At 34.7% G+C, this 12,064-nt stretch overlaps 1 protein-coding gene across 5 annotated transcripts; it reads right to left on the reverse strand.

The window, feature by feature from the left end:
- Positions 1 to 979: 979 nt before the first annotated feature.
- Positions 980 to 10,971, reverse strand: LOC129902354 (photosynthetic NDH subunit of lumenal location 4, chloroplastic). Of its 5 annotated transcripts, none has more exons than XR_008770089.1 (7): positions 10,582 to 10,971; positions 7,079 to 7,171; positions 5,990 to 6,050; positions 5,824 to 5,892; positions 5,179 to 5,323; positions 1,280 to 1,380; positions 980 to 1,208 (listed from the first exon to the last, which is right to left on the reverse strand). XR_008770089.1 is itself a non-coding variant. In XM_055977586.1 (6 exons), exons 1-5 carry the CDS (start codon positions 10,888 to 10,890, stop codon positions 5,241 to 5,243), a joined length of 615 nt encoding a protein of 204 aa, XP_055833561.1. In that variant the 5' UTR covers positions 10,891 to 10,971; the 3' UTR covers positions 1,933 to 2,791; positions 5,208 to 5,240. The 5 variants fall into 5 exon arrangements, 2 of the variants coding, with proteins under 2 accessions (XP_055833561.1, XP_055833567.1); XR_008770086.1 differs by having other exon boundaries at positions 1,280 to 1,396; positions 5,208 to 5,323; positions 10,582 to 10,970; XR_008770087.1 differs by having other exon boundaries at positions 5,208 to 5,323; positions 10,582 to 10,969.
- Between the last annotated feature and the right edge of the window lie 1,093 nt (positions 10,972 to 12,064).

Below are 12,064 nucleotides of genomic sequence, written 5' to 3' on the forward strand. Positions count from 1 at the left end.
AGGAGCGACAGAATTAGAAATGAGGCTATTCGAGACAAGGTAGGAGTGGCCCCGGTGGAAAACAAGATGCGTGAAACGCGACTGAGATGGTTTGGGCATGTGAAGAGGAGAGTCCCAGAGGCACTAGTGCGGAGATGTGAGAGGTTGGCCATGAATGGTTTCAGAAGAGGTAGGGGTAGGCCGAAGAAATATTGGGGAGAGATAATCAGACAAGACATGGCGCATTTACGACTTACCGAGGACATGACCTTAGATAGGAGGGTGTGGAGGACACACATCAGGGTAGAAGGCTAGTACATAGTGGCATTATTCCCCCTTATCCGTAGGCGTATTAACGCACTATGATTTCTTGTACTCTGATTTATGTTATTTATTTTATGCATGTTATGTTATCTTATTATGGTATTTATGCTATTATTTGACGATATCTACTGTTTTTTTGGTGCTTTGATTATACTATTGTTTGGAACTCTTCCGTTATCTACTTTCCTACTTTTAATATTCTTGTCTGACCTTTTTTTCTATGCTTCTATTGAGCCAAGGGTCTTTCGGAAACAGCCGTCCTACATTGGTAGGAGTCAGGTCTGCGTACATTTTACCCTCCCTAGACCCCACGATGTGAGATTTCACTAGGTTGTTGTTGTTGTTGTTTGTTGTATGATAAGATACATATTTTTTGTTTAAAAAGTTATTTTCACCTTGATTCAAAAAGAGGATAAACATTCTTGAAATATGTATTGTCCAAACTTTATAAATAGAAAACGAAACACAAATTACTTAATACTAAGATATATTAACTATTAATAATTATTTTGTTGTGCTTTAAGCACGTCAAAAAATGCTAGGTAATTTCTTTCCATCAATATAATTAAGCCTTGAAGGTAAGAGTTGCTTGTGTTGATGGGAGGTAAGATGTAACTAGTTAAAAAAATCGAGATGATACACAAACTGGCCCGAACATCATAATTATTGAAAACGATTGGAAAAGAGGTGCGGACATTTAATTTTAACGGTATCTGTCATAAACTAATTATACAAGATTCTCAAGTATACGTCAAAAAATATACATGAAATAATTATACAAGATTTTCGAGTATTTTGAACATACACTCTAGTTTGCATATACTTTAATCAAGTAGAACAATCAATTATACACAATGTTAAGAACTTATATTAACAGATCAAAAATGACCCCAGAAAGTTGGCACCTGCAAGCACTCCTCAACATTAGGTAAGTTGAATCTTGTATGGAAAAAAAAACATCTGTTTCTTGACTTACTTTTATTCCCTCTAGAGAAATAATCTGTCACCTTTAGCTCTATATCTTCATTCAAACTGATTCTCCATAAGATCTTCAAGTGTTAGCTATGCAGCCTCAACCTGCAGGATATTGTAACTTCTTACCATGTAAGCCGACAGATTTCGAGTAGCTCAAAACAAATACATCATGCCAAATGAGAGGGAACACACAAAACAATGAGTGCTTGCTATGCCATTCAAATGAAAATTAATGTTCCTAACAGTAGGTACGATATGAATACGGTTGCTTTACCAGTATATATTTTCCTCACATGCTGCCTTGATCTAACCACTTATGGTGCCAAAAGTTAGGACATGAAAAATCTCTATCCAAAAGGAACTTTCAGCACCACAGCACAAAACTCTACATGAATAATGGGGCAAAGGGTCTTTTGACAAACACTTCATAACTCTATATCTGAATTCATTATTATAGTTACTTTTTCATAAGGTATTTAATCTGAATTCATTCTTACCTCACTAAAAATTAATGACCATATTCGAGATGAAGAATTCTCGAAACATTACCAGAACTGATACGAAAATCATTGCATGGATTCATCTTAGTTAGAAACAGCATTGGAAATGGAGTAATTGGAATGTTGCAGAAAATTTGGCAGTACTTCACCTCAGAATGCCAACTAAAATCACTCTACATTTTGATCGCTACTATCATTGTAGACAACTAGTCACCATGATTTCCATTACAGATGCCACAACATATAAAGCATTTCAGCATAGCACAGAGTCCAATACTCAAAGAAGTTCACCATAAAACTAAACTGGTGAATACTTGAAAGTGAAATTTGATGTTTAATACAAACAATGGTTATTTTTTTGATCATTAACTACAATGGATATTGCGGATAGATCAGCAGTTCAACTACAGGTGCTAGCTAGACCAAAGTGCAACAGAGTCAAGGCAGATTGTATGTCCGAACATCTCCTCATTAACATTTCCATAGGTGGTAGCATGATCTTTGGGCACTAACTCTGGTGCATGTTTCTTAACCTTTATGGAGTCCAATGGGTTATGCCAACAAATGTAAAGCAAGCGCTAAACAGTTGGCAAAGCCAGAAAATGAGGAAAGAGACAAAAAAGACTGGAAGACCATTCTGCATGATGTGGAGTATTGTTAGTAGTGCCACATTGTTTGTGGGATGGGCAATTCGACAATCCACTTCATGAGCTAGCTTTTACGGTTGATTTAGGCCGAAGTCCATTTTCTTAATAGGGTATCAAAGTTAGACTCATCCCAAATTTTAATTTATTTGATGTTGGGCCCCCATTTTATGTTGTCCATGCTTCAATCAGTAAGCCTGGGCGTACGGGATTGTTAGTAGTCCCAACATTGTTTGGGGATAGACAATTGAATCCTCACTTCATGAGCTAGCTTTTGAGGTTGAGTTTGACCCAATGTCAATTCTCTTAACAAGTAATTGGCTTGAGAGAAACTGCAGATGCTTCGAGGGGAAGGAGAAGAATTCTTCACTGTTGAAAAGAAAGATGTATCCAGAGTTAAAAAATATGGTGTAGTGCTGATTTTGCTACTAATATTACTGTAATGCTGGACTTCTTGGAATGCTTTCAGCTTTCGGGGCATTCCTTAGAAATATTTTATACTTAGCTCAGTACTAGCTTGATACTAAGTTTATTAAAAAAAGAAAATTACCTTTTACTGATGAAAAGAGGATGTGGTAAACAGGAACAATAACACGTTGTTCTACTTCTCTATCAAGCTTACTACAGACAACTTACCTAGAAAATTGTACTTTATTTTATTTCTTTAACAGGTGCCACAGATCCAGATGGAACGGGATTTTACTTTAGGGGTCGTTTGGTGTGATGGATAAGAGGGGTTAATCCTAGGATAATTTTTAAGTGCACTTTAATTCGTTTGGTTGCAAAGGATGGGATAACTTATCCCAGGATTAACAATTAATACTAAGATAAGTTAGCCCTTCCTGAGGATGGAATAGTAATCTCAGGATAACTTATTCTGGATAAAGTATGTTAAATAACAAAATTACCCCCCTTTATCTCTCTTTTATACATCACTTTTTACAATCATGTATATTAACATAATTTTTAACAACATTTATAATAACATTCGCAACCTTAATAATCGTTGTTTTTATGATAATATATTTTTCTATTAAAAAATTTACATATTATAAATTCAATTTCTATTTATGAATATATTATAAGTTGAATTTATTTGTCTAATTCGTATATTTATTTACATTTTGATTTCTCTTTAAGTGTTCACTTCACTACTAAATTATATATTTTAATTAAATAGTTTATTAATCACTTAAAACTTATATTTTATATATCAATTAAAATGTAAATAACTTTAAAATGTAGATAATTTTAATAATAAAAATTATTTTACTTTAATAAACTTAAAACATAAGTTTTCTTTTTAAGCTAAATAAGATAGAAGTTTTATTTTTAAGCAAAATAAGATGAAAGTTTTATTTTTAAGTTAAATAAGATAAAAAATTATTTAAAGCTAAATAAGATGGGAGTTATATTTTTAAGTTAAATAAGATGAAAGTTTAATTTTAAAAACACACGGCACCATCATGGAAATGCATACACAAAAATATTTTAGTTAAATAAGATGAAAATTTTATTTTTAAGAATGAATAACTAAAGCTTGCTACGTAAATGTAAAAAAAAAAAAAAAAAAAAAATAAGGTAGAGGGTATTTTTATAAACAAACAACTTATTCGTAGATTTATGCAATGAATATAAGTTTGAATATGACAAACCAAACAAGCAATAAAAACTACTCTCAGCATAACTAATCTCATCATAATTAATCTTAACATAACTTATCCCATTATAACTTATATCCAAACCAAACGACCCCTTAGTGTCTTTCTTGACCAAATATCACCAAAGCCACCCGGAGTTCAGGAGATGGAATTTTTATATCGAGTCATCCTGAGTTCATTTATTAGAATGATACAAGGGACAGGGTAAACCTGGAAATCCTTTACCTTAAACCAGCATAAGCAAATATTGCGGAGATGTGTTTTACAAGGTGATCTAAAACCTGGAGATCACTCATCAATCTTTCTTTGACTTTCCTGATCTCTGGTTGTATGGCATTTCCTGCTTAGAAAATGAATACACTCCTTTTGTATGATGATGTAGGAACTTTGTTCCGAAAGTTGCGGGCATTACACTCCTGGTGAATAACTATGTTGAATATCTGGTTTTGTTGGAAACTCTCTCTAGGCACAGTAATTACGAGAGCTATCAGTCTTCTAGAAATCAGCACATTAACTCACTCTTCCTTTTGATCTTCTCTTTTCCACATGTGCAATTACCTTTTGCTTAATTCAACGATTATAAACATAGTATGATAAGCCACTGGACAAATCATGTTCCCAAGCTACTTGACTGAATGAAAATCCCTTATATGATAATTCTAACTAAAAATGTAAACATACATATCCCACATATGTGCAAAGTATAACAGGTCACAAGCCTAGATAAAAGAGATGTACAGAACAGTGACGGTTAGCGTAAATATAGTCAAACTAATTCGAGGAGTCATACAGTCAATCCAACTAGTTTGGGAATCAGGCGTAGTTCATATATAAATTTATATGTATCTTTTATTTTTGTTAGTTATGTAGATACAGACAAAATAACCACATGCTCAAATTCTTTTACAATTTTTAACTAGAAGTGACATTTCTTTGACACTCCATTATATATATGTTTTAACGATCGTCCTGAATCTCATATAGGTAAGTCTCATATGGTTAACACATAATAGGGTCATCCAGATTGGAATGGAGGGAGGGAGTACAAAAGCAAGTGTGACACCATGATATAACAAAGCAAGTAACAAGAAAAACCTTAATCACAAGGTGACTTCGGAACTCACTAGTTGTGCTTGAGCTTCAGATTTCTCATCATATCACATTTTCCTGTTTCCAGAGTATATTTCAACGAATTTGATGTCATATACAAGTGTTGCATTTCCAGGAATATTGCAGTCTCCTACACAGATAAAAAAAACATTATCTTTATTAATGTGTAAACAACTGCTATCGCGACAGACTGAATATCTTCTTTTTATTTACAGAGATGAAAAAGGTTAGATGAGTAACACAATGAAACTGGGTAGATGAGTCCTTCACAACCTCCCAAGGCCAACGGTGGTCTAGACCATGTAAATGAGGAATACACATTGATTAAGATTACTTAGAGTAATTGCATACCTATTCACATCCATCCTTCAGAACATAGTAAGCAGAGTTGTTTAAGATGCTACTTGCAATTAAGTGTTTTTTTTTTCAACAAAAATGCAAGTTTTATTCACCAATAGTTTTGATATTTTCTGATGTCACCAGTAAACCAAAGGAAAAAAAATTACAACTCATTTCTGCTAGTTTGTTTCGAGAGCAGGAAGATAAAGAATAGGCCTTATCATCTGATGTGCTGATATTTGTCTTAAGGAACAAACAATATAATGCATTTAAAACGTATCACAAACACACCTGAAAAGCAGCCTGCTGGTTCTGGTCCATATGCCAAATGTGGAGGAATCTGAAGCTTACGTTTTCCACCTATGTATTAGAACTTCTAAAGTGAACTATCCTGGGAATATCAAAAAGAAACAAGCAAAAGACCCACAGGAGGCTCTAATTAGCTGTAAAATCTTACCAACTAGCATTGGTGGTACCCCTTCACCTCCCAAGATTCCCTGATCTAGTCCCTTGATCACCTGTCAACAACATGCTCTGGAGTTCACAAATTGTAGGTGAGATATTGCAAAAAAAACTGAACTATATTCTTCATTTAGTTTCTCGTTTATGTTTCTTATTCATGTATTCCTTCTATATGAGCCTCAGATAAAGCTCTTGGATGTCATCTTAATTGCAATTTGAGGTGTAAATTACCTCATAGTAAATTCATACACACACAAACATATATATAGCAAGAGATTCCATAACAGAAAGAAATGATGGCTTACTGAAAAAATTGGTATCAGCATATCATTTCTGTCGTCCTTTAGTCAATAATCAAATGAGGTTGTAGACGTTACATGGAAATAAGCTTATTTCATTCTACTCCATTTCATATCCCAAAACATGGTTGTTTCCTTTCTGCAAGCTTCTCTTATTGTTCATTCCTTTTCCTTCTCTTTTGTATGGATTTACAATCTTTTTTTCTATTTTTGGATAAGTATGGATAAAAGATCTTGGTAGCAAAATTTGTGGATGGAGAGCGCAGAGGAATAGGAAATATGTTAATAGCGCGTAAGACTAGAGTAATAAAGCCTTGAAGGCCAATGAAGTTGAACGATGATAGTGCTTGACAGAAACTCACTTTTGTAAAGTAAGATATTGTATCAAAACTATAACTACTTTCAACTTCCAGCATGTACGGTAGTCAAGAAAACAGTGGAAATGAAAATTGATGATACTACGTGGATGATAATGCCCTAACAGTTGCTTAATCCAACGACACTGTCTTTTACATTGTTCCATTAATGTCTTTACAAACTGCTAACATATTTAGTTTTGTAAGTACTTAGATATCGCCCCAGCTTGATACATTTTTTATGATCTTGATACATACAGTGTATCGAACTATAGATATATGAAAACCTTTTCAACTGTCTATCTGATAGTTTAACGGTCCTAATTTTATAATCTGGGACAGATAAACCAAGCAGACGCTAATACAGAGTCGCGCTTTACACCTGCAGTTGCAATAACTTACATCTGACCCAGAAAGGGAAAAACATACCTTGCCCATGCCGAGGCGCATGGTCAGGGCTCGACCACGTTTATAGCTGCTGTCAAAAACTATACCATCTGCAAACCTTGCAGTATAGTGAATCTGCATGGATAAGATACTTAACAAACCATTCTCAAGTTCAAGAAAATTAGAGAGATAACTAGATACTCAAAACAAAACTTTCTTTTCCTGTGTAACTAAAGAAGCAGTGGTATGTCCTCATAGGGAAAATAAAAAGCAAACAATGACCGCATCTTCCTTCTTCGCTCAATCTTGTCTTTGAGCACAAAATACTAAAGATGCAATCCACTAATAGCTTCAATTTATCTGTCTCATTATTTTCCTCTGTTCTATGAATAATACAACAACATACCCATTGAAATCTCACAAGTGGAGTCTGGGGAGGGTAGAGTATACGCAGACCTTACCATTACCTCGTGGAGGTGAAAGACATGTTTTCGAAAGACCATTGGCTCTAGTGCAGCAAATCCAAGTAGAAAAAATAAGAAAACAGTGGAAAAACATAGCAATTAACAAGGGAAGCAGTGCAAATCCTGCAAGAAAGGAATAAGAACAACAAAATAGTGCGATAATCGGAACAAAATATACAACAGATGATGATAGATATCAAAAGCAAAAACTACAATAGTACAATTAGTACAACGACAACGACAAACACCAACAAGCCTAAATCCGGGAAAGCTAGATAACACTCCACTACCTACTTATCTACTAACCTTCTCCCCTATGCGTTCTCCACACCGTCCTATATAAAGTTATATCCTCGGTAATATGAAGTTGTGTCATGTCATGTCTAATCACCTTTCCTCAATACTTCTTTCGGTCTACCTCAACCTCTCTTCGTACTTACTATAACCAACCTCTCACACCTCCTCAGGGGTAGTCTGCACATTTCCTCTTCACAAGTCCAAATCATCTCAATCTAGCTTCCCCCATCTTGTCCACCACGAAGGTCACTCCCACTATATCCCGAATATCCTTATTCCTAATTGTATCGCTTCTTGTATGCCCACTCATCCACCTCAATTTCTTCATTTTTGCGACATGCATCTTCTAAACATAGGAGTTCTTGACTGGCCAATAATCTGCCCCATAAAACAAAGTCAGTCTATCCACCACTTTATAAAACTTACCTTTAAGTTTCAGTGGTACTTTTTTATCACACAAAACTCTGAATGCAAGCCTCTACTTCATCCACGACACACTAATACGATGTGTGATATCATCATCGATGTCTCCATTTCCCTTGATTATAGACCCAAGATACTTGAAACTGTCTCTCTTGGCGATAGCCTCTGTGTGAAGCCTCATTTCCATGCCTGCCTCTAGCCTTTGGATTTGTACTTCAAATACTCTGTTTTGGTCCTACTTAACCTGAGCCCTTTACAATCCAAAGTTTGTCTCCACACCTCCAAACTAGCATTAACTCTGTTGTGCGTCTCATAAAATCAGTACTATGTCATCTACAAATAACATATACCAGGGCACCTCATTTTGAATGGACTGCGTCAATTCATCCATCACCAAGATAAATAGGAACGAGCTAAGACGTGATCCCTGGTGCAATCCCATCTCCATTGGAAAGTTCTCTGAGTCTTCTTCCACCGTTTTAACCCACGTTTTAGATCCATCATACATGTCTATTATCGATGTAATGTAAGTCACTGGTACCCCTCTAGCCTACAGGCATAGCTAGAGGACTTCCCTAAGGACTTTGTCATAGACCTTTTCAGGGTCAATGAACACCATATGGAGGTTCCTCTTCTTTTCTCGATATTTTCCACCGGTCTCCTAGCAAGATGGATGGTTTCTGTCAATCGCACCGACATGAAGCCAAACTGATTCTCGAAAATGGACACACCCCTCCTCACTTTCAACTCCCACCACTTTCTTGGAGATAAAAATCAACACTATTCCCTTTTCTTCACACATTCTTATTTTGAATTTATGTTCTATGCACTAACAGTCAAATTTAACCTGTGATCGCAATTCAATTACCATTTTTAACAACTTATGAGCTAATCTTACCATAAACATTTACATGTAAGTTTTTGAGGTGTCAGGTTAAAATCCCAGCAAAGGCAGTACCCGGTATCTGTATTGGTGGGAGAGACTAAATACCCCGTGAATTTAATCAGGTGTGCACAAGCTCACATGGACACCATGGTTCTCACAACTTTTAGTAACTTGATTATAAGATTTTTTACCCTGTCAAATGCATAGAACTTCACTTTTTTATTTTTATTTAATCAAGTCTTTCGGAAACAGCCGTCTAACCTTGGCAGGAGTAAGGTCTGCGTACACTTTACCCTCCCTAAACCCACGTTGTGGGATTTCACTAGGTTGTTGTTGTTGTTGTTGTAATCAAGTCTTTCTTTTCTTTTGGACTTGTTAAAATGACATACGAACCACCTAGTTTTGAATTTCACTTTCACAGTATCATGGCAGAGTAAACAAAATATATATGCACATATAATTGGTGTCAATATTTCAAAAGATCATCCTAACAAATATTGTAGTAATATTTGTTTTCTTATGTTATTCCAACAATAATAATACAACCTTAGAACCTATAAAAGAAATTTGTTAGGATATAGGAAAATGAAAAAATGGTCCTTATGTTTGAGGGTAGGTGTAAACTAGACCATTAAGCAAACACTTCATAATTTTGGTCCTTTAGATTAGTCAAAAGCTAACACTTTTAATCTCCGTAAAATATTTATCGAACTCTGCCTGTTAGATTAGACGAAAATAATGGGGATAAAATTTTAAACTATAAACTCCAAAAAAGCCCCATCAAATCCTAAAATATGCAACACAAAAACTACATTAGACACTAAAAAAATATTTTAAAAAAAGAAAAGAAGCATAATTCCACGGGATACTTGCCACATTCCACCAGCAATATGTACTAGGTAACTCTATCCACCAACGCTAGGACAGATGGAGAAATCACCTAGTATTTTTTGTCTGAAACTTGAGACCTCATGGTTTTCATCCACTTCATCGACCACTCAGCCATACCTTTATATTAGGTTATACTTATTCTTTTTTTTATAGTTCCCCCTAAATCAAAGGCATAGTTGGTAAATATTTGATGGAGACTAAAAAGGTAACCTTTTAGTAAACATAAAGGACTAAAACTATAAGTGCTTGCTTAAAAAACTAGTTCAAACCTTCCCTCAAACATAAGGAACCATTTTTGTCATTTTCTCATCAAGATACCACAGACCACATTCTCTACACCACTGAACTCTTGAAAGTTAAATGCCAATTTTAAATAGGGACTATGACAATAAACGAACTTTAGGAGAAATTGTACCAGAATTCCAACCTCTGGTAAAACATAGTCCAGGGATTGACGACTTACCCATTCAGTGACTCCCAAAATGACGACTTCACACGGGTCTTACTTCTTTTTTTCCAACTTGAAAAGGGAATAAAGCATAAAAATGCTAGTGTTTAAGCTTCAATAAAACATACAAACTTACATTAACGAGCTGATTATATGGAGCCTCTTGACCAGACCCAACATCAATGTCACAATACCCAAGTCCAGAGCGGACAAAATTGAACTCACAAGTTGGCTCAGCAGTGGTTGCATAGTATTCAATTCTGGTAGCATCAGCATTTAAAGGTGCTGAAACCACTATTGAAGCAGCCAAAATTCCAACACCCACTTGGAAAATTTGTTTCTTGTTGATACAAGGAGTTGATTGGTGTGAAGAAGCCTTAAAAGTGGGTTTTGGAGTGAAGGCTTGAAGCTTTGGTGATGTAAAGGATAGTGAAGACACTGCCATTTCTTGTTTTTGATTGCTATCTGATTAATGTGGAATTTGTGGGCTGTATTTGGATATATGGGCAATGGTTGTTTTTCAGGACGAGATGAAGGTGATCATACATTTGGGGCCCATTTTGGCAGACAAGGAGCCTTTTTAAAAAAATAATAATAAAAATTTAGGAATTCCAGTGGAGCTAATTACATTTTATTAGGGCTGTTCACAGTTTTGGTTAAAATCAAAATTAAATTGAAAATTTAATCAAATCGAATATAAAACCCGATATTTGATTTGGTTTGGTTTGGTTTTAAATTTGAATAACCGATAATATTTGGTTTGGTTATGGTTATAGGAAAAAATAACCGAATAAATAACCAAACCAAACCGATAATTATATACATAAAATTTATAATTATTTATATGTATAATATTAATTTTTCATAAATAATTAAAGATATTTTATACCTTTTAATTATTAATTTAATATTAATCTACTTATTTTTAAGGCCCAACAATCCAAGCCCAACTCTCAAACCCAATTATAAATTCTAATAAACTCTAAACAGCAGTCCAAGTTCAACAATCCAAGTCCATTAGCCCAATTCTAAATCCTAAATTTCTAATAAGCACTAAACACTTAAGCAGCAGACATAAGGTAAAAGTTAAAACTTTAAAACTCTAGTATTTGTTTTCCTTTTACATTTCTGTTCCTCTCATATTGGTTTCTCACAAAGTCACAGATTCACAGTCATAGACTAGCAGTGAAGGCTCAAGAGCAACCTCAACTCCTCAACCTCAAGTACAAGATTTTTAAATTTTGAGAAGGTTTGTAAGAAATACTTCAAATTTTAAATTGATTTTAAGTTGTTTTCTTTTTTGTTTCGAATGTTTAAGTTGTTTCCTTTTCTGTTTCGAACCTCTGTAGGCCGTGAGAAAAAAAGAGCTTCGTAAGAATTTGAAGAATGTAGAGAGAGAATATTTGAATTGTCTCGGCTAGTCATAAACCGAATAACCGAACCGAACCAAACCGAACCAAACCGACAATAACCAAACCCGTGGTTATTATTTTACTTGGTTTGGTTATGGTTTTAGACATTTAATAACCGATTAAATTGGTTTGGTTATGATTTTAATCAATAACCGACCCAAACCGAACCATGAACACCCCTACATTTTATCCTTATTCTTTTCTAAT

This window comes from Solanum dulcamara, chromosome 1, assembly GCF_947179165.1.
Source record: "Solanum dulcamara chromosome 1, daSolDulc1.2, whole genome shotgun sequence".
NCBI lineage: Eukaryota > Viridiplantae > Streptophyta > Magnoliopsida > Solanales > Solanaceae > Solanum > Solanum dulcamara.